The sequence below is a fragment of the Bufo gargarizans genome, chromosome 2, assembly GCF_014858855.1.
Source record: "Bufo gargarizans isolate SCDJY-AF-19 chromosome 2, ASM1485885v1, whole genome shotgun sequence".
Lineage (NCBI taxonomy): Eukaryota > Metazoa > Chordata > Amphibia > Anura > Bufonidae > Bufo > Bufo gargarizans.
In genome coordinates this window covers 209,473,383-209,497,298 of record NC_058081.1, presented here as the reverse complement: position 1 = coordinate 209,497,298, position 23,916 = coordinate 209,473,383, and the positions used below count along the sequence as shown (strand labels likewise).

Sequence of the window (23,916 nt, the reverse complement as noted above, 5' to 3'; positions counted from 1 at the left end):
GAGAGGACAGAATAGAGAATTTAGAAATCATAACATGTATAAAAACATTTGATGTCCAACGTAAATTAGTACAACCAATTTTACAATGCCACTGGCATGGGCTAAAAATGGACAATGGTCTTAGAAATCATAACATGTATAAAAACATTTGATGTCCAACGTAAATTAGTACAACCAATTTTACAATGCCACTGGCATGGGCTAAAAATGGACAATGGTCTTGTAGAGAAGTAATTAAAGAAAAAACAACAATATAGAAGGGCCAGAAAATTCTGAGAGGAATTGGTACACAGCCATTTTCAAAGTAATAAAATAAATCAAACTAACCTTTGTAACCATGAAAAGGATCAATATCTATGCCGTTTTTGTACATATGTCAGTGACAAAGGAGTTCACTAGTCTATTTGAAGGGAAAAACTACAGGATTATTCAGTATATTAACTGTCAAACTACTGGAGTTATGTATACAATAAAATGCAGGTATCCTAAATTTATACATAGGGGCAGAGAGTGAGTGTGTGCGGTTTTTAAGTGAGCTATAACGCAATATTCTTGTAGATTGTAAGCCCTCGCGAGCACGGTCCTCTCTCCTGCTGTACCAGTCTGTAACTCGTCATGCTTATTGCAATTGTTTGTATTCTGTATGTACACCCCTTATTATATGTACAGCGCCATTGATTGATTGGTGCTTTATTAATAAATAATAGAGCAATACAAATCTGACGGTACATAGCTAATAAAAGAGTGAAGTTTAAGGTGAGAGTGCAGATAGATAAAGTACATAACTAAGTAGCTAGAACACTAGACGCTCAGTACTTTTAAACTGATCCCCTTGAATTTTACATTTGTATATTGTAATAAAAGTTGAGTTTTAAGCTACAATAGTGGCGAATGGGAAAATGGCCGACTAATAGCCAGAAGGCTAATTGTAAATAAATGCAGCGCATATAGCCACACATTTACCAGGGTCTCATGGTTTCTAGTACATTGATGGCATATCCCAAAGATAGGGTATATATGTAAAAGCCTCAAGAAAAATAACTTTTTAAATGGCATTTGTCAGCAGATTTGTAGCTATGAAACTGGCTGACACTGCCAAAAATTTTGTGTCAAAGCTTCAAACCTAAAAACATTCACCCTCCTTGAGTATGTATAGGCCCATTGGCTGTTTTCTGTTAAGAGCAGCAGTGTTTGTGTGGTTCCCCCACATGCAGATACACGAATGCCATCCTACTGAAGGACTATCGCCATGTTGCATTTGGCATTTTTTTTTTTTTTATCAAACAGGTTGAAGTTTCTGAAGTATTCATTTGTCATCTGTATACATATTTGAGCTAGTTTTATTGATTTCCTCTGTCTTGCCATAGTCATTCGGGAAGGAACAAAACCTGCGGAAGGACTGAGTCCGGAAGATTTGGCAAAAAGAGCTCGGGTAACTATACTGTAATTATAGTTGGGAACTATCGGGGTTGCTAGAGGAAAACTATGAAACTAAATTCTGCTTTCCTGCTGCATATTGTATGTTTCCATGGTTAAATATCACTTATTTAAATTTGTATTTGTATCCCAACAAGAATCGAGCTGTAATACACTGAAATCCTTTGCCCCACCCCATGCGCAGAACATAATTTTGTAGGGGTGGCTGTCCAATGTTCAGTAGCTTCATTAGATGAGGGCCTCATATTTTGTTTGATTTTTTTTTTTTTCTCTCCAGTTTTTAGAGCTAAAACGACTAAAGTTGAAGAATCAGAACATTTTTGTCTCCAGGACTCGTCTGTGTGTTCACAACATCCCAAAATCGGTGGATGACAAAAAATTACGCCAGGTGTTTTTGAATGCAGCCGGTGGGGGTCGCTCAGTAAAAATCAAAGAGGTAAGAAGATCCATGACCCTGTACAACAAGGACATGCCCCAAACAAGAAGAGAGCCTCAGCAATGTGATGTCTGATAGTCGGTGTATGTTGGCAGATGAGCAGTTTTTCTTTGAGTTTGTGCATGTCTTATAGAATGGCTTCACTCGGCCAAATGTCCCCCATTGATCTAAGACTGCAGATAATGGGGTAAGTCAGAGATGACCTTTAGCTACTCAGATTTAGCTCATATTGTGGTTTCCTATACAGTGTCGTGTAATGAGAGACATGAAGGGCGTGGGAGGAAACATTAAGGGCCAGTCTCTGGGCTATGCCTTTCTGGAATTTGCCGAACATGAACATGCACTGACAGCACTGAGGCAGGTGAACAACAATCCAGATCTGTTTGGGCCAAAAAAGGTGAGATTTTCTCCATTATAATGTCTTAATGCTCACAGATTATCATAAAAGCCATTTGGTATTAATGTAAAAATATAGAACTTGCGCCAAATGTAATGTTTGTACAGGAATGGAGTTCTCTAGTACAGACATATAGCTAGTGGCATAGAACTAACCTAGGATGTGTAGGCTGAGTATGACAGGGGTATAGAAGGTTATCCCCTATCAGATTGATGGGAGTCCTACCGTACTCGGTGGAGCTCCCTGAAATGGATGGAGCGGCTGGTCAGAAAGGTGCACTGCTGCTCCATTCACTTCTTCTATGGGAGATCTGGAGATAGCATGTCTAGAACTCGCATAGAAATGAATGGCGCAGTGGTGTGCTTTTCCAACCAAATGCTCCATCCATTTTGGGGGGCTCTATAGGGCCCTCGTTCTCATGATATGGGAAGGTCCCAGCGGTAGGACTCCCAACCATCTGATAGGTAACTTTCTGTAACCTGAATACCCCTTTAACATTCATTCATGTAATATAAATTGTCAATTGTAAGAGAGTCAAATGATATGTTCACAAAGTTTTGGAATTAGTTGGGTATCCACGTGCCATTGTTTCTATGGGGAATTTGTGTTACGATTCGTACGCCCCAGATTTTTTCCTTGCAGATTTTAAATTTGCCTCCTTACATGACATGTCCTCTTTTTTTCCATGCAGAAAACATGGCAGTTGGATTTGCAGCAGGAATTTGAGAGTTCCTGTCCAAATACATGTCTAATATTTTTAGTGTGTTTTTAAACGCATGTGAAATCAGCTTAAATGAGTTTTCCTCACAATGTGCCAACCACGTGTCCTTTTTCAGAAAAACACTGGATGTAGTATATAACCTCAAGAATTCTGCTTCTAGAAACCCATGCTGACCACGTGAAAAACATGCATTTATGCGGGAGCTTGCCCACAGTGTTACACCGCCATAAACTTCAAGTTTAAGACCCCCGCAGATATAACCACAATCTAACCCAACTCCATGTTCTATGCCTGTTTTATCTCTTTTCTAACTGTAAGCCATCTTCCATAACTACTTCCGGCTTTATGGATAGAGTATCCATGCCCTCATCTCCTTCAGACCTACATTTAGCAACCTTGTCTGTGACCACAACCGTTAGTTTGTCACCGAAACCAAAAGTGATGTCTTTAGACTGATAGGTGTAGACAGGACATAATTTGCAATCATGTTCCTTTGTGATGCCCATGTCTACCTCAATCATTTTACATGGCATTTTGTCTGTTACATAAGTCACGTGCATCTTAAGCTTTAGATTTTATTTTTGAAATTTTCAGAGGCCAATTGTGGAATTCTCCTTGGAGGATCTGAATAAACTGAAGATTAAGGAGAGAAGAGCACAACGCAGTCTAGTAAGCAACAATTTCTTAGGTTTCTGGTTTTGCACCGTTACTGTTTGCCCAGGTTCAGTATTTCTGCTACTGTTATAGGGAACCTGTCTTTACATTTGCCATATGCACAGGTATGGAGCTGTAGGTTGCATAAAAGCCAAATTATTGCTGTGCCATTTATTTTTCCATCTATGTAGTTGTATGAGGGCTTGTTTCTTTTGGGGACAAGTTGTAGTTTTAATGGTGCCATTTTCAGGTGCACATAACTTACTTAACTTTTATGAAATCTTTCTGGGAGGGGGATGGGAAAAAACAGCAACACTGCCACTGAGAATTTACATTAAAAAAATTCTGGTGTTAATTTTTTGGCATAAATAACATAATAACTTTACTCTCCGGGACAGTATGATTACAGCGATACCAAATACATATATATTTTTTTTTAAAAATTTTTTTACTACTTTTGCAAAATAAAGATGTTTTTGCATTCCGAGACCCAGAACTTTTTTTTTTTCTTTCTTTCTTTGTGAGGGCTTGATTTTTGCAGAGTGCCTTGTAGTTTTCATTGGTATCATTTTGAGGCATGTAACACTTTATAATTTTTTATTCCGTTTTTTTGGTGGCGAATAAGCAAAAAGCACCAATTCTGGCATTTTTTTTTCTTTCTTACTACATTCACTGGATGGGAAAAATTATGATAATTGTGTAGTACGGGCCGTTACAGACGCGATGATGCCTAATAAGTGGAGAAGGGACTATAATAGGCGATCATTTGATCGCTTCTATAATATATTGCACTGTCCATGTACGGCAATCTATTTTGTCAGTGCTATACTGACATTCACCAGTAGGCTGCGCCATAATTCTCATGACATGCACAGTAAGATGACATGTATATGTATGTCGGAGAAGGAAGAGAGTATGGCACATGCACTAGGATGTTAGCGGAACGCCGGTCACTCTGAGATGGACGAGCTTGTGGCAAAGACTCTGTGACTCGGGCAGTGGAAGATGTCCTGATGACTCCATGACCCACATTTTTCCTATGGAAAGGTACATTTTCAAGTGGATTTACATCAAAATGCCGAGGCTGAGGGCTTTAAAAGACACAGCAATGATTTTGCTGTGATTTGACCTGTGTGTAATGTGAGGCCAGGTTCCCATATGATTAAAATGTAATCAATATTATGATGATATATATTGCTTTGTGGACATTTGGGTAATTGACATCTTTTTCTTTAAGTTTCTTTGTAATTTCTCACTTGCTTTCAGTTTGAGTTGAATAGGACTAAAGCAGGGTTGTACAACTTTTTCTGGTCCGAGGGTTCCCATGGCAGATAGCATTAGGAGAAGGCGATCTCACATTGGCTATGGAAAGAGACAGCTGTACATAGACACACCGGAACTACTGCATCCAGGGAGGGACCCACCCATATGACAAAAGGCTGCAACTTTTCATTAAAATGAAAGAGGAATGACACACCATACAGTCATAAGGATAGATGCTCCAGAATTATTACATGTGGATGCATGAAGCTGATAAAGCAGACATGTCAGGAGAGGTGACAGGTCCTCTTTAGAGAGGAGCAAACTGATTTGTATAAATCGATTTGTCTAGTCAAGCAGAGTTCTGCACCTGCGATGGGCTTTCCCCGAGGGTGAGGATGCTCCCACTGCCGCTTTGGTTGCTCCAAAAAGCAGGCCAAGCACACAGGTTCTTCTTCCACGTCTGGAGCAGTGACTGTTCACGTGCCACAACCCATAAGGGTAGCAACTAGAAGTAGACCCTCTGCTCTTACACCACTGCTTGGATGTCTGGCCTTGTCAATCAAGCGGCGGGGAGAGTGTCCTCAGGTTTGGAACGCTGCTTGATGAGACAAATGGATTCACTCATCTCTAGTCCTCTTTAAAGAGTACAACAGACGTTCTTTCTGTCCTTAAATGGTGTGAAAAAAATGTATCTCCTGGCAATTTATATTTTGACATTTCTGTAACCAAGTACTAAATATCCTTTTTGCTGGATGTATATTTCCCCTTGTTTTGTGATAGACTGAAATGATGTGTATAGACCAGGGGATCAGCAACCTCCAGCTGCTCAGAAACTCCCAGAATGCTTCATTCACTTCTGTGGGAGTTAGAAGAACAGCCAAGCATGTTTTGCTTGCTGGGAGTTGTAGTTTCACAGCAGCTGGTGTGCCGAAGGTTGCTGATCCCCGGTATAGACAATCTTAACATAAATTCTCATCCATAAAAGATAGCCCTTGTTATGTCTCTGTGTTACAAATGCTGTAGTGATGCATTGATGAATCCAAATGGTATCAGTAAGTCATTTTCATGCATTCAATTTGCAGGAGGTCTTGAAACAGAAGCAGGCTAAAGAGCAAGCTGCCGATACCAGTGTGGCACAGCCTTCACTGACTAATGCAAAAAAGAAATCTAAGAACAAGAAAGCCAACGCTCCACCAATGCAGACTGCCACAGATAAAAAGATAGACCCAAATACTCAAAAGGGCACGGAGGCACAGAAAGCAGCAGCAACAGTGCAGGGAACATCAATTAAGTCTCAACCAACAGATTTAGCTCCTCCGAAAGCGGTGAAAAGACCGCATCCAGCTAATGCTGCAGTTGTAAAAACAGAAGGAAACTTGGGGTTGAATGCTAAGCCTCAGTGGTTAGGTTTCCAAACTAAGGAAGAAATAGAGCACCAAGAGCTCCCAGATGGCAAGAAGAGGAGGAAAGTTCTACCCCTGCCTTCTCATACAGGTTCCAAGATAAGGTAGGACTTCTCAGGAAAGCCATTCCTTGAAAATCTTTCTTTAGTCTTACTGTTTTAATGTAATAGAGCTGCTCTGAGTCCATCAGTAGTCCATAGAGTAGCTTCATCCATCAGTAAGAATTTTGGTTACCTGGCTGAATTTCCTTTTAAAGAATTGTGAAATTTTGACAAATGTGAAAAGGAGGTTTATACAGGAAAGTGCGTTATGAATGTTAGCACTCTCAAGGGTGAGTCTTCCATTGTCTGGCATCTGGGTATTACTGTACGTTCTTCTGTCTAAGAATCCTTCCTAACCAGGCATCAAAGGCAGAACGGTAACCTGATGGCTGGTAGTCACCTAGGTCCTAGAGACTTGGTGAAATATCTCAAGCATGGCTTTCTAAAATCCTCACAAAGCCAAGCAGATACACCAATTGTGTAAAATGATTCTAGCCTCTGTGTTCCAATGCCACCACAACTTGCCCTGAGTAAAAATGATGTAATGCCACCTGGCTTCTGTAACTTGACAAGAATTGAATCTGGTAGGTAAAGTATTCGTACTTTCCAATGGCAGAACTGATCTGAGAGATGCTTGCAATTCCAGCCATGAGCATTTGTCATAATGGGTCTACTGAACTGTGGCAAGAGAAGAAAGTTAAGATGTATCAGTCAACGTTGGGCACAACCTTGTCCCACCTTATGCTTCCCATGCCAAAAATGGGTATTTTCTGATTTCAGGCAGAAAGTGTGGGTTACCAAATGAGAGTGATTATTATACAAGATTTTATAAAAATAGTCTTATTTACATCTTGAAGAACAAAAATGTGTCAAAGGGTGAGGTTGGAGAACCAAGTGGTCTTTTTTTCAGCATCACCCACTTCAAAGATTTTAATGGCATGGGAATAAAAGATCCTTCCATACTCATCCATTGCTGGTTAGTGTTGTGATGTAACCAGTTGACTATGTGTCCAAGCAGAAAGGCCAGTTAATAAAGGCTCAAACTAGAGATGCCAGTCACACCTTTCAGGCACATCAGTGTACACTGCAATAGAGGAAGAAAATTAAGGGCATTTAGGTCTGGGAAGTCAGAGAGAAATTGAACATCTAAATACGTGTTGCATACTATTGCCAATTTAATAAAATAAAAATGTATTACAATTGTTTAACAACCCCTCAGGGTATGGAAAATTTTAATGGGTTCTCTGGGAATTATTTAAAATGGACACCAGCAACCTGTTCTAGAATGTTACCGGGACTGCAGAGCTGCCTAGGGGATGAGGGGACAGGGCCTCACTACATTGCTCTACAATAGATGTTAATGATCTGATCCTGCCAATGATACAGTGTGTCATCATGACTGAGCAGCCCGACAGGAGCGTTCACCAATGTGTAGTATACGCCAGTGCCAGAGTGTAGCATGTAGTGAGACCCCATCTCCTACGCAGCTCTACAAGTGGAGGCAACCAGTCCTCCTCACATTCTAGGACAGGTTTCTGGCGCCCATTTTACATCCTTCTCATAAAGCCTCTTTTAGGGCTTCTGTCTAAGATTAGTTTAGTTGCTCACTTGGCCAAAGCACTCAAAATAAAGAGGACTAGGAAAGAGACTTGGCGGTTGATGACAGAGTACGGGCATATAATACCAGTTTAAAATATTATTGACTAGTCCATGATCTGGAAAGAACTAGGACATAGCGGTACCCCACCAGAAGCTGCCCCATGGCAGTTTCTTTTAATAGGGGTGATGTGGGAAGGTTGAACATGATGGGACAGGAATTCTACTGGAGTTATGTCTTTAAATGGAAACAGCCTGTGCTGTACCCTACCACACATTCGAGCAAAGCTGGTTCCAATCAGCCAATGTTGGAATTTATGAATCTGTTGAAAAGAGAGACTTTAACCATAACAATTGGACACAGTGCAGCTTTCATTTCACATATTAACCTATTGAAATTTTATGCTAAAAAAGTTTTTTTTTCCATTCTGATATCTTTTGCAAATAATCATTACTGTAGTACAAAAAGTGTCTGAATGTTGGTTTACTCCATGGATTGCAGGCCCTTACCTTCAGATATAATGGCCCACATTTGTTAAGGTCCTTACTCCAGAATTCCAGCATAATTAAAGTTGTGCCCTTTTGGCATGGATCAGTTTAGACCAATTTTTTTATTGAGCCAAAAAGAAAAGATGGCTAAGCTGTCTAGAAAAGGGGCTGTGGATTTGTCGAGTCAGCTTGGCATGCACCATTTTTTTTGGCACAACATAGGATAAAGTAAGCCAACTAAAAATGGGAAAAGTGTCAAAACTATTACACAGCGTGTGGCACTGTGATAGATGTGATCTTGTCGGGGTTTCCTGCTCTAAGTTCACGCTGTCTGACATGATTAGTAAATGCGGGCTGGTATGTTTAATATTTATTTTATACTGTACATGTGCTCTAATGTCGTTAAATGTTCTCACTGACAACCCCTCTCTTCTCCCAGGGCACGCGACAAGGGTAAAGTTCAACAGCTACCACCGAAGAGACCCAAATCCCAGGAGCAGACCCGAAAGCATCAAAGGCAGATGTCCACACTAAAACAGGTGCGGGGTCTTTACAGGTTGCAGACAGCGTTTCACCTTAGGCTTCTTTGTTCTTGGGGAAATGGGCTGCTCCCCAAAGGTGTCTGGCACTGGCTTTTCCTCTTGTCCCATACACATGCTTAACATGTTTCATTTAATCCCTTCCTGACGCAGCTATTTTCTGTTTTGCCTTTTCATTTTTCACCCCCTGTTTTCCTGGAGCCATAACTTTTTTTTTTTTTATTTTTTTATTTTTCTTTCTGTATGAGGGCTTGTTTTTTGCGGGACACATTGTACTTTCTAATTCCAGCATTTAATATGGCATACGATGTAAAGGGAAGCTGGAAATTCCAGATGGGGTGGAATTGGAAAATACATTTTCCTCCACCGTTTATGGGTTTTGTTTTTACAGCATTCACTATATGGTAAAACTGACTTGTGCTCTTTATTCTCCGGGTCAGTACGATTACGGTGATACCACAATTGTATAGTTTTCTTGCATTTTAATAGTTATGTCTATGGAGATGTGTAGTTTTTGCTAACATAACAAAATAGATGTGGTGGAGGGCACTCACTTATCCGGTGACAAGATTGTTGGTTCAAAAACAATAATTTATTAATACAAAGAAGACATAAATGGACCTAGGTCCACCGAATGGTTAATTTGCTAAATTCACAGTCATATGGTATATAACTGCATCCAAATTGCCCATATCGCTGTGAATACCATTAAACCAGTAGATCGATGCACATTACATTCTGAATCACACAAATTAAAAATAAATGAGGTTAAAAACAAATAATGTTAAAAACAAAAACAAATAATGTTTAAAAACTGTAAATAAATCGGAATGGGTTCGATGAGATATCCAGGGCACTTGGTTGTTGTGTTAGTACTGTTAGACCAATAATATATCAGTCGTTGCCCCTGTATTTCATATGAGAACTCCAGATTTTATATAAAACACTGCCTGTAAGGAGGCGACACTTAAAGGAGGCGACACTTAAAGGAGGCGACACTTAAAGGAGGCGACACTTAAAGGAGGCGACACTAAAATGGACATCATGTTCACCATAAACACATAGTGATAAATCAATTTGATTATAACTCTCATATATAATTGATGCGTAGACACGGCTCGATTATCCAGAGAAATTCATATAATGTTCAAAATCTCTTGGAATAACATTGGCCAAACAGTTCAGTATTAAATATATCCTCTTGGTATAAAAGGACTATTATATATTATCTAGCTCCTGCAGTATCTCGTCTGTAGTCACGTTTTAATGCCGATATTAATAAGGCATATGTAGAGTATTCATATATGGTAACAGAAATATTGGTATTTTACCACTCCTGGAACAGCAGAGATCTCACTGTGTCATATTGTAGCGGAGTAGCAGCGGCAATTCAGCTGGCTTGTGATCGTGGCGTCCCGAGTTGACTACAGTCAGTCTTTAAAGCGCCCCTCTGTCTGTCAACTCAGGAGTATATATTCATCTATATTGAGTCTCCAGCGAATGAATTCCCAGCAATTCGGCTGTCCGCTTCCAGCTGTGTACCTGCAATGTGGGATTCAAGCGCTCTGTATACTTCGGCCTAAACACAGCAAGATCAAAGCAGCCGTCCCATGATCATGTGGGACGCCACAATCACAAGCCAGCTGAATTGAGCGGCTGATGCTGCTCCGCTACAATATGACACAGTGAGATCTCTGCTGTTCCAGGAGTGGTAAAATAACCAATATTTCTGTTACCATGTATGAATACTCTACATATGCCTTATTAATATTGGCATTAAAACGTGACTACAGACGAGATACTGCAGGAGCTAGATAATCAATATATTCTAGTACTTTCATACCAAGAGGATGCAGTGACGAACAGAAGTATTTGAACACCCTGCGATTTTGTAAGTTCTCCCACTTAGAGGGATCATTGAGGGGTCTTCGCAGTCAAGAACAGCTAAAAAAAATCCCAGGGCCGAACCGATCTGAGCTGTCTCAACCCGAACTCCAGACTGGGCGGTGAAAGGGGGAACTAATAGTGCGGCTGAAGTTGGGGACTGCCAATCAGGGTTTGCCAGCACCTCAGGGACTCTAGGGGATCTACGGGCCTGTCTGTGCGGTGGCTGCGACGGGGTAACTATTGCATGTGCCACCGTACCAGCTTCAACTGCCCTTCTGGTGCTCGCCACTTCACCATGTTGTACGGCAGTGCTGGTACTAGGTCCAGGGTGGGCTGCGCTGCTGGTGTATGCCTCACCACGTAATCCGACAGCGCCAGCCCCACTCTGCTGCCTTTGAAGCGGATCCTGCGCAACCTGTGGTGTAGCAACACGGGGCTGGGTACGCCTGTAGGTTTCAGGGACCTCAACCTCCTCGTCCGAACTTTGGGTCAGAGAGCCACTGCTTTCTACAGGTTCATATTCTGACCCGCTGGATTTGTCAAATGAGGGTTCCCATTCCTCATCCGACTGGGTCAGAATCCTGTAGGCCTCTTCAGAAGAATACCCCTTGTTTGACATTTGGACTACTAAATTTAGGGGGTATTCCCTAAGACTACCCAAGAAAAGAAAGAAAGCCTGTCTTACAAATGGGAGGCTAGCGAAGTACCGGAGGCCGCTGCGATTGAAAAAAATATCAAAACGGATTTTTTTTTAATCGCCGCAGTGATAAAAAAAAAATTGTCACTGCGACGGGGCGGGCGTGGGTGAACGCACGTGTGGGCGACCAATCAGGCCTGATCGGGCAAACACTGCGTTTTGGGTGGAGGGCGAGCTAAGGTGGCACTAATACTATTATAGATCTGACTGTGATCAGTTTTGATCACTTACAGATACTATAAAAGTACAAATGCTGATTAGCAATACGCTAATCAGTGAATCAGTGACTGTGGTGAGCTGGGCGCTAACCGATTGCGAACTACCTAACCGAGGGGCCTAAACTATCCTAACACCTATCAGTCAATACCAGTAAAAAAAAATAATTTACAGTTTACACTGATCACTTTTTTCCCCTTTCACTAGGTGATTGACAGGGGTGATCAAGGGGTTAATTGGGGTGATGGGGGTGATCTGGGGGCTAAGTGTGGTGTTTGGTGTACTCACTGTGAACTGTGCTCCTCTGCTGAGACCAACCGACGAAAAGGACCAGCAGAGGAGCACAACAACCCCCCTCAAACTATTTCTGGCCCGCGATGCGCATGCGCGGGCCGGCTGTGAGTGTCATCTCACGTCTCGCGAGATGACTCATATATGCGTGACTCTGCGTAAGACTCCCGCCTCCGGACCGCGATCCTGCTTTAGGCGGTCCGGAGGCGGTTACAGACCGAACATCCACCATACATGTAGGGCGGCTGTCATGAAGGGGTTTAAAAGAGAATGGTGTAACTAAGATATCTCTGAATCACGTCATTTAAAAAATATGCCTTCATCCATCTGAAAAAAAAGCTGTAAAGTCATGGCCACTAGGGGTCTTGCTTCCACCTACGTTGCAGTACACTGCCTGTTGTCAAGCAAGATCCCTCCCTAGTAACAGGGACTCAGAAGATGGCTTAAAGAAAGAAAGGAAGGGGGGATGTGGTCAGAGCTACCTGATAAAAGAACCGCTTCTACGCGGCTTCTGAACATCAGGACCCTTCTTTGTGTCTGTAAGTGTGATTTCCCCATCCTGTTCTACATAGTGGGAAGTAAGGAAAAAAAATGTCAGAGCAGTACAATACAATGCTATCAGAAAGGACCCCCCCCCCCCTTCCCCCTGCCCTGCTTCTGAGTGAAATGCATCTAGCTGTTTAGCTGAAAAAACTGTAGGGAAGCCCAAACATAAGTGTTCCTTCACAGTTATGATCGTGCAGGAGGCACAGTCATTATGTAAACGCTTTAAAATTAACATAATTTTTTAAAAGAGATCAGTTCCTTGCCAGGAAGGTTTAGCACATTTTTCACTATAACCAAGACCTGCTAAGAGACTACTGATCGGAGCAAGTCGAATGGATGTCGGACTGCTTGTTTTATTCAGAATTAGTTAATGAATATTGAGAGGTGAGGTTGGCTTTTGTTCTAGGAGAAGATGGCAGCGCTGTATATTTTCATTCATCTAAAATATTGTCTCCATTTCAGGAACCTGCAAAGAAGAGGAAACCACAAAGAAGCCAGCAAGAGACTCACTTCAATCAGCTAGTAGAACAGTACAAGCGCAAGATCCTTGGGAAGCCCAATAGTACTGCTCCTGTGAAAAAAAGCAAGTGGTTCGAGGACTGAGTCTGACTGCTGTGGGGGACATCACATCTATACATTGTTGTCCTTTGGAGTTCGATGTAAAGACTTCATAAGAACATGAACATCTATGTGACATCCTTATTTAATAAAAGAACGTGGAGTCTTTCCTTGCTGTACTCCTGACATGGAGAGTTTCCAGCTAAGAACTCTTGGCAGATGCCCCCGATATGCCACAAAGATCTAGCCAGCGGGGTTGTGACTTCTGAGAATCCCCACCAATGTCACAACTGGAGGGCCCAGTATCTGTCTTGATGGAAAAGTGACCACACATAAAAGTCTATAGAGAATGAGAGGGAGAACTGTTTTTTTTTCCATGTTTTTCTAAAGAATGCCTATTCTTGGGATTCGTAAGGGTCCTGGCAGACTGACCTCCACATGCCGGATGTTTATGGTACACTGGCCCACATTTAGTAGGATAAAAAGGCCACTTTTTATTGTTGGCATTGTTTGTGCCAAAATTGTGGCGCACCTTATTTTAGATACATTTTTTTATTCAGATGTGCCAAAAAGAATGACTTTTCCTCACATCCTTGACATTTCTTGGTTTTAAACTAGAATGTGGGTGAGGCCAGCTTTTGATACATTTACGAAGCTGAAATCAATGATTCTGTGCATAAAAGTGGTACAGATAAGTTCTTAGTGGACAGAATATTGGTGCCTTGGGCTTCAGGGGCACAGAATTTTGGCACATTGGACAGGGTATTTAGAAATGTATAGGCATGAGCTAAGCCAACAAATAGGTGACCAGAGAGTCTAACGATGAACCAAATCTATCATCAGCCATCATGATAAATCTGCCTACAGATTAGAGGATTAGTACATGTGGGCCCGTGTATATGCCTGACTAGTTGTATGCAGACTGTTTGAGACTGTACAAAGCTTAGGAAGCTGTTTATGTCAATTCATTTTTTTTGTTTTACAGCAATGTAAGATTAATTTTTAATTGTTTTATACAGTTTTTAATGACCATATCTATATTGAAACTTTTGATGTATTACATTGTGATACAGTATGTAATTTGTCCATTATACAAACCGCCACTTGACCATCACACCTTCTGTGATCTTTTATTTAAACGGTGAATGGGATGGTTTCTCGTAATTTCACCTGCTCACTGCTGCGATGTAGACGGCGAGCAGGTAAACAATGAAGGGAAGGCTGTCGTGGCACAGCACGTGGTCTTCTCTTCAACCAGCTGATCGGCGGGTGTGTCTGCTGTCGGACCCTCACCAATCTGATATTGATGACCTATCCTGAGGATAGGTCATCAATAAAAATATCTTGGACAACCCCTTTCATAGATTTTCTTGTTCATGGAATTGGGTGACACAGGCTTGACTGTGGGTACTGCTACTTCCACAGCGTAGCAGTACTGATTTGAAAAAGGTGTTAGCCCCTCCTACAGCTATATCAGCGCTCTGAGCCAAATCAGTTGCAATTTAGAATCTGTAGGAGACAGACCCATCATTTCACGGCACCAGTTGTCTTCAGGAAATACAGAGTAATCAAAATCACACTATTTTCACACTCGCTTTTGGTGCAGATCCGTCATGGATCTACACAGACGTTCAGCTAATACAACCATTTGCATCTGTTCAGAACAGATCCGTTTGTATTATCTTTAACATAGCCAATAGGGGACGGATCCGTTTTCTATTGTGCCAGATTGTGTCATAGAAAATGGATCCGTCCCCATTGACTTACATTGTGTGTCCGAACTGATCCGTTTAGCCCAGTTTCAGAAGACAGACACCAATACGCTGCAAGCAGCGTTTTTGGTGTCCGCCTCCAAAGCAGAATGGAGACGGAACGGAGGCAAACTGATGCATTCTGAGCGGATCCGTTTTGGACCGCTTGTGAGAGCCTTGAATGGATCTCACAAACGAAAAGCCAAAACGCCAGTGTGAAAGTAGACTTATATCAACCCGAGAAGAGAACACAGCGAGGCGGCGGCCCTACTGTAGTCTTCTGCCAGCAGAAAAGATGGCACAGCAGAACCTCCCTCTTCTTATACCCACCAGTGATCCATTCACCTATCCATCCATACCAGCTTTATCTTCCACCGCAAGGGAACATATGCTGAAGGGGCCCTAGACATTTACAGAAGACCAAGGAGGTCAAGTATATACATACTCTATTCCCTTCCAATCCATGCTCCCCCAGTCCTTGTCCGTGCATCAGAGCCTGGTGTGTTTTTTCCCTAGTGCACCTATCATCGTACAAGAGCACTAGTTTTTTTATTTCATTACCTGTATCCTCAGTTTATGTCACACATCTTACTTCCCATGCTATTGCTGTTGTCAGCCGTGGGGAGCATTGCTACAGCATTCTGTGCGAGTGTTTTAACTTCCCCATAGACAGCCTCTTCCATCCAACTGGTGGTACAAGTAGTTTAGTGGCAACGTACCTTATACATTGCATCTCCTGAACACTAAGACACCACCACTGTCTCCCGCATCCACCTGGCTGAAATTCAGAACACTGTTTTCTATGGGTGTGCTCCAGTGCTTGTTCATCACCTCCATCAGTTTAGCCAATAACACCTGAATGTGCCGTTCTGCAGGGGAATGCTCAGTAGTGACCTCACAGCTTCTCCTTGACTTCTTTGCTCTTGCTTTGAGATGCACAGCAGCTCCAGGAGACACTTGCATCATGACTGGTTCACTGCCACAATCAACTTCTCTTCCCACAGGGTTCACACAGAATATCTGATCTGTGGTAAGCTCTACCCTGGGCAGGATTGCTCCTGCACCTCTACTGTCCTACAGCCTAGCTTTTCTCTCCAGTTTTTTTTCTTTCCTACCTAAATACCTCTACATACAGAGGCATTCCTGTGAGCCAGGTCATTGAATACCAGAAAGCATGCTCCCAACCTGGATCCCTCCATAGTCAGACACTTTGCTCACTTACATTGTAAAACCACATTTCGGTGCAGTCAGATCCTCTCTGAAATGCATGTCTTGGAGCAACACAACATGTTAGCAAGTCTGTTCTATCAGCGTAGTTTCCACTAGGTCCTGAACAAGGTTTCTGACATCACCAATAAGTCCAAATCCATTTTGGAATCACTAGGTTGCATATCACTTTAGACTCTTCCTGAACCCTCAGACTTTGGAGTCCTCTTAAACACCCCCTCTACTCACCAGAATTTGCAAGTGGACCAGATCCTCACGTTCCTATGGTACCCTCTGTATCCCCAGTATCTTCTCCCTTTACACCACCATCTCCTATATCAGGGATCAGCAACCTCCGGGACTCCAGCTGTTCTGAAACTACAACTTCCAGACTCCTCCTTTTACTTTTATAGGAGTTACAAGAACAGCGGAGTAAGTGTACATGATGGGAGTTGTAGTTTCACAGTACCTGGAGGGCTTAAGATTGCTGACCCCTGTCCTATATGGTCTGAACATTCCTCTGATAAGGAGAACCTTATATTGGATGTATGTGGAGAAGAGCAGAGGTCTCTGATTTAGCCCTGGTTGGTAAGCAGTTCTCTAACCTCTGCTCCGTTGTAGAATTTTTTGTCTGAAGATATCCAAAGAATGGAATTTCCCTGAATGATATGTTTTTAAGGCCCAAATTCCATTATAAATGGTCTTCTTCTCTAACTGTTGGTCCAACTTCAACTGCCACCAGCCATATCTTCTGTTAAAAGGTGTGAGAGCTACAGCAGAAAGGACATGCCCCCTGAGCTGCCATTTTGAAATATGGGACTGGTTATATTTATGTCAAAGCGATTGCCATGTACTATATGATGTCTGATTTTCATTTGTTACATTACGCGTGGGATAACCCCTTGAACTGGTGGCTAAGCGCCCGCATGGTATCCATAAGAAGATCCTTTCTTCCTCTCCACTGGCTCATTGTAAAAATGGATACCAGTTTTCTGTACTAAGGAGTCGTCTCCTGGAACCTAAAAGTTCAGGGTGTATGTACCCCGCCTTGTGTCTTTCCTTCCAACTAATACTCTGGAACTTCAGGTTATACTTCTTTCCTGTAGCCACTGGGCTCTTTGGTAGTTGGTCTTTCGGAGTCCAAATGGACAGTGCATCAGTAGACACTTACCTGAATCTTCATGGTAAAACTTGCAGTCTTGTGGCCATACTGGAGACTACCCACATCTTCAGGTGTGCAAAAGATCATATGCCAACTCCCCACATTCCAGGTCTGGGCAGTTGAATGGTGAACATCCTCAGTAGGAATCAGGTCAACTCGGCACAGCAGTGTCTTCATCCTGATGTTTTTGGTGACTTCCGCACCAAATGGGGGGAATGTGAACCTCATGGCCTCTGGAGTCATCAACAACTCACTAGTGTTGGGCTCACAAATTCAGGATCCCAGAGTACTCCCATTTAGAGATGAGTGAATTGATTCATACGGACCACTCTAGAGTCATAAAAAAAAAAAAAAATCCAGTTTACAGAAAATAAAGGTATAAAAAATTATCAAAAAGTTGTATGTACCACTATATAGCACATGTACTACACAGCTCTCATAAAGATCCCCAAACAATATAATAAAAGTTAAAGGGAACGTGTAATCAGAAATAGACCTATCACGTTTTTATTTTTAGCATGTTTTAAAAGTATTTTTGATGATAAAATAATCAGTAGTTATTTTGCACAATAGCCTATAAGTTACTATATCTCTGGTCAAACCAGTATTATTACACAAAAGGAGAAAAAAAATCACTGTGTGCCGACTAGGAGTACCGGATTGAGTTACCTGCACGTAGTTCAGTTAACAGAGCGGTATCCCGATGTGTCAAACAGATTCCAGAGATCCTAAGTAAAGTCTTCAGCTCCACTCAACAAGTGAATGGCCCCTGCCAGCGCTTGCATTCTACTGCGACCTGCATGGAACAGGCGCTTACTGGCTTGTCCTATATGTTGAACCTTTATATCTTTATCCAATAAATCATTTCGGCATAAATGTATCCATATCTAGAAGGCAAACCGTTCTATTTCTTGATTGAGTCCCCCCAGGGCCAGGCTATTAAGGTTATCGGCCCACTTACTTTCTGAATTTATCACAAAGGAAAATTTTGAAGTCATAGACACTATTTACACCAAATTCTATCAAACATTGCAAGTTTGATAAATCCAGTGCCGCTTTATATATGTTTAGAGATGTTACTCCAGTTTTTATGCCACCCCCACCCCTTGGTGAGAACTTGCAACATTTGTAAGACTTTTTTTATTTCTTAGTTGATCATGCCTACTTTCAAAGCTGGAGTGAGTCGTATGAAATCACAAAAAGTCGCAAAGCCCTCTTTTATAACCTTTTTGAAGCCAGACTCTGGAGTGCAGGGTTTTATCAATCCCCCTTCATGTATATGCACAGTCAAGTCACATTATTATTAGTGTTGAGCGCGAATATCGGCACTTCGAGAATTCGCGAATGTTTAGAATATAGTGCTATAGATTCGTAATGACACACATTCATTTTTTTTATTTTGTTTTTTTAACACAGTACACATCAGGTGATCATTCCTCCCTTTTTCTAGCTTGTGGGCCAATGAGAAGGCTTTGTCACAGCTTAGCAACATCCCTAGCAACCAATAGAAAAGTTTCCTACCCCTTCACTATATAAGTTACGACACTCCCCATTTTGTGGAGCTTCATGTGAGAGAGAGGATCTGGAATACTGTGTTGTGCTTTTTCCAATTACATTCCAAATCGCATATATAAATGACCATAATATTCCTGATAGTTAGTGTTAGATAGTAATAGGGAATCGTAGCTGAATAGCTGATAGGGTCCAGTGCAGGGTGTAGTGTAGGTTATAGAGACAGTTAGCTGAAATATATAATCCAGATAGTTAGTGGTAGATAGTAATAGGGAATCGTAGCTGAATAGCGGATAGGGTCCAGTGCAGGGTGTAGTGTAGGTTATAGAGATAGTTAGCTGAAATATATAATCTATATAGTTAGTGTTAGATAGTCATAGGGAATCGTGTAGCTGAATAGCGGATAAGGTCCAGTGCAGGGTGTAGTGTAGGTTATAGAGATAGTTAGCTGAAATATATAATCTATATAGTTAGTGTTAGATAGTCATAGGGAATCGTGTAGCTGAATAGCTGATAGGGTCCAGTGCAGGGTGTAGTGTAGGTTATAGAGATAGTTAGCTGAAATATATAATCCAGATAGTTAGTGTTAGATAGTAATAGGGAATCGTAGCTGAATAGCTGATAGGGTCCAGTGCAGGGTGTAGTGTAGGTTATAGAGATAGTTAGTGTTAGATAGTAATAGGGAATCGTAGCTGAATAGCGGATAGGGTCCAGTGCAGGGTGTAGTGTAGGTTATAGAGATAGTTAGTGTTAGATAGTAATAGGGAATCGTAGCTGAATAGCTGATAGGGTCCAGTGCAGGGTGTAGTGTAGGTTATAGAGATAGTTAGCTGAAATATATAATCCAGATAGTTAGTGTTAGATAGTCATAGGGAATCGTGTAGCTGAATAGCGGATAGGGTCCAGTGCAGGGTGTAGTGTAGGTTATAGAGATAGTTAGTGTTAGATAGTAATAGGGAATTGTAGCTGAATAGCGGATAGGGTCCAGTGCAGGGTGTAGTGTAGGTTATAGAGATAGCTGAAATATATAATCCTGATAGTTAGTGTTAGATAGTAATAGGGAATCGTGTAGCTGAATAGCGGATAGGGTCCAGTGCAGGGTGTAGTGTAGGTTATAGAGATAGTTAGCTGAAATATATAATCCTGATAGTTAGTGTTAGATAGTAATAGGGAATCGTGTAGCTGAATAGCGGATAGGGTCCAGTGCAGGGTGTAGTGTAGGTTATAGAGATAGTTAGCTGAAATATATAATCCAGATAGTTAGTGTTAGATAGTAATAGGGAATCGTGTAGCTGAATAGCGGATAGGGTCCAGTGCAGGGTGTAGTGTAGGTTATAGAGATAGTTAGCTGAAATATATAATCCAGATAGTTAGTGTTAGATAGTAATAGGGAATCGTGTAGCTGAATAGCGGATAGGGTCCAGTGCAGGGTGTAGTGTAGGTTATAGAGATAGTTAGCTGAAATATATAATCCAGATAGTTAGTGTTAGATAGTCATAGGGAATCGTGTAGCTGAATAGCGGATAGGGTCCAGTGCAGGGTGTAGTGTAGGTTATAGAGATAGTTAGTGTTAGATAGTAATAGGGAATTGTAGCTGAATAGCGGATAGGGTCCAGTGCAGGGTGCAGTGTAGGTTATAGAGATAGTTAGCTGAAATATATAATCCTGATAGTTAGTGTTAGATAGTAATAGGGAATCGTGTAGCTGAATAGCGGATAGGGTCCAGTGCAGGGTGTAGTGTAGGTTATAGAGATAGCTGAAATATATAATCCTGATAGTTAGTGTTAGATAGTAATAGGGAATCGTGTAGCTGAATAGCGGATAGGGTCCAGTGCAGGGTGTAGTGTAGGTTATAGAGATAGTTAGCTGAAATATATAATCCTGATAGTTAGTGTTAGATAGTAATAGGGAATCGTGTAGCTGAATAGCGGATAGGGTCCAGTGCAGGGTGTGGTGTAGGTTATAGAGATAGTTAGCTGAAATATATAATCCAGATAGTTAGTGTTAGATAGTAATAGGGAATCGTGTAGCTGAATAGCGGATAGGGTCCAGTGCAGGGTGTAGTGTAGGTTATAGAGATAGTTAGCTGAAATATATAATCCAGATAGTTAGTGTTAGATAGTAATAGGGAATCGTGTAGCTGAATAGCGGATAGGGTCCAGTGCAGGGTGTAGTGTAGGTTATAGAGATAGTTAGCTGAAATATATAATCCAGATAGTTAGTGTTAGATAGTAATAGGGAATCGTGTAGCTGAATAGCGGATAGAGTCCAGTGCAGGGTGTGGTGTAGGTTATAGAGATAGTTAGCTGAAATATATAATCCATATAGTTAGTGTTAGATAGTAATAGGGAATCGTGTAGCTGAATAGCGGATAGGGTCCAGTGCAGGGTGTAGTGTAGGTTATAGAGATAGTTAGCTGAAATATATAATCCAGATAGTTAGTGTTAGATAGTAATAGGGAATCGTGTAGGTGAATAGCTGATAGGGTCCAGTGCAGGGTGTAGTGTAGGTTATAGAGATAGTTAGTGTTAGATAGTAATAGGGAATCGTGTAGCTGAATAGCGGATAGAGTCCAGTGCAGGGTGTAGGTGTAGGTTATAGAGATAGTTAGCTGAAATATATAATCCATATAGTTAGTGTTAGATAGTAATAGGGAATTGTAGCTGAATAGCGGATAGGGTCCAGTGCAGGGTGCAGTGTAGGTTATAGAGATAGTTAGCTGAAATATATAATCCTGATAGTTAGTGTTAGATAGTAATAGGGAATCGTGTAGCTGAATAGCGGATAGGGTCCAGTGCAGGGTGTAGTGTAGGTTATAGAGATAGTTAGCTGAAATATATAATCCTGATAGTTAGTGTTAGATAGTAATAGGGAATCGTGTAGCTGAATAGCGGATAGGGTCCAGTGCAGGGTGTAGTGTAGGTTATAGAGATAGTTAGCTGAAATATATAATCCTGATAGTTAGTGTTAGATAGTAATAGGGAATCGTGTAGCTGAATAGCGGATAGGGTCCAGTGCAGGGTGTGGTGTAGGTTATAGAGATAGTTAGCTGAAATATATAATCCAGATAGTTAGTGTTAGATAGTAATAGGGAATCGTGTAGCTGAATAGCGGATAGGGTCCAGTGCAGGGTGTAGTGTAGGTTATAGAGATAGTTAGCTGAAATATATAATCCAGATAGTTAGTGTTAGATAGTAATAGGGAATCGTGTAGCTGAATAGCGGATAGGGTCCAGTGCAGGGTGTAGTGTAGGTTATAGAGATAGTTAGCTGAAATATATAATCCAGATAGTTAGTGTTAGATAGTAATAGGGAATCGTGTAGCTGAATAGCGGATAGAGTCCAGTGCAGGGTGTGGTGTAGGTTATAGAGATAGTTAGCTGAAATATATAATCCATATAGTTAGTGTTAGATAGTAATAGGGAATCGTGTAGCTGAATAGCGGATAGGGTCCAGTGCAGGGTGTAGTGTAGGTTATAGAGATAGTTAGCTGAAATATATAATCCAGATAGTTAGTGTTAGATAGTAATAGGGAATCGTGTAGGTGAATAGCTGATAGGGTCCAGTGCAGGGTGTAGTGTAGGTTATAGAGATAGTTAGTGTTAGATAGTAATAGGGAATCGTGTAGCTGAATAGCGGATAGAGTCCAGTGCAGGGTGTGGTGTAGGTTATAGAGATAGTTAGCTGAAATATATAATCCATATAGTTAGTGTTAGATAGTAATAGGGAATCGTGTATCTGAATAGCGGATAGGGTCCAGTGCAGGGTGTAGTGTAGGTTATAGAGATAGTTAGCTGAAATATATAATCCAGATAGTTAGTGTTAGATAGTAATAGGGAATCGTAGCTGAATAGCGGATAGGGTCCAGTGCAGGGTGTAGTGTAAGTTATAGAGATAGCTGAAATATATAATCCAGATAGTTAGTGTTAGATAGTAATAGGGAATCGTAGCTGAATAGCGGATAGGGTCCAGTGCAGGGTGTAGTGTAGGTTATAGAGATAGTTAGCTGAAATATATAATCCATATTGTTAGTGTTAGATAGTAATATGGAATCGTAGCTGAATAGCGGATAGGGTCCAGTGCAGGGTGCAGTGTAGGTTATAGAGATAGTTAGCTGAAATATATAATCTATATAGTTAGTGTTAGATAGTAATAGGGAATCGTGTAGCTGAATAGCGGATAGGGTCCAGTGCAGGGTGTAGTGTAGGTTATAGAGATAGTTAGCTGAAATATATAATCCAGATAGTTAGTGTTAGATAGTAATAGGGAATTGTAGCTGAATAGCGGATAGGGTCCAGTGCAGGGTGTAGTGTAAGTTATAGAGATAGTTAGCTGAAATATATAATCCAGATAGTTAGTGTTAGATAGTAATAGGGAATCGTGTAGCTGAATAGCGGATAGGGTCCAGTGCAGGGTGTAGTGTAGGTTATAGAGATAGTTAGCTGAAATATATAATCCTGATAGTTAGTGTTAGATAGTAATAGGGAATTGTAGCTGAATAGCGGATAGGGTCCAGTGCAGGGTGTAGTGTAGGTTATAGAGATAGTTAGCTGAAATATATAATCCTGATAGTTAGTGTTAGATAGTAATAGGGAATCGTGTAGCTGAATAGCGGATAGGGTCCAGTGCAGGGTGTAGTGTAGGTTATAGAGATAGTTAGCTGAAATATATAATCCAGATAGTTAGTGTTAGATAGTAATAGGGAATCGTGTAGCTGAATAGCGGATAGGGTCCAGTGCAGGGTGTAGTGTAGGTTATAGAGATAGTTAGCTGAAATATATAATCCAGATAGTTAGTGTTAGATAGTAATAGGGAATCGTAGCTGAATAGCGGATAGGGTCCAGTGCAGGGTGTAGTGTAGGTTATAGAGATAGTTAGCTGAAATATATAATCCAGATAGTTAGTGTTAGATAGTAATAGGGAATCGTGTAGCTGAATAGCGGATAGGGTCCAGTGCAGGGTGTAGTGTAGGTTATAGAGATAGCTAGCTGAAATATATAATCCAGATAGTTAGTGTTAGATAGTAATAGGGAATCGTGTAGCTGAATAGCGGATAGAGGTCCAGTGCAGGGTGTAGTGTAGGTTATAGAGATAGTTAGCTGAAATATATAATCC

The 23,916-nt window shown here is 41.3% G+C and overlaps 1 protein-coding gene across 2 annotated transcripts in view; it reads left to right on the top strand.

Moving 5' to 3' along the window:
- The window catches only part of RBM28 (RNA binding motif protein 28), a 37,527-nt gene extending 23,242 nt beyond the window's left edge, over positions 1-14,285 (top strand). For both annotated transcript variants that reach the window (XM_044283422.1, XM_044283421.1), the window contains exons 13-19: positions 1,368-1,432; positions 1,715-1,873; positions 2,121-2,270; positions 3,586-3,660; positions 5,991-6,415; positions 8,877-8,976; positions 13,076-14,285. In XM_044283422.1, the coding sequence (XP_044139357.1) occupies positions 1,368-1,432; positions 1,715-1,873; positions 2,121-2,270; positions 3,586-3,660; positions 5,991-6,415; positions 8,877-8,976; positions 13,076-13,216 (1,115 nt within the window). In that variant the 3' untranslated portion in view covers positions 13,217-14,285. The remainder of the gene's footprint in view (positions 1-1,367; positions 1,433-1,714; positions 1,874-2,120; positions 2,271-3,585; positions 3,661-5,990; positions 6,416-8,876; positions 8,977-13,075) is intronic.
- Positions 14,286-23,916: the final 9,631 nt, after the last annotated feature.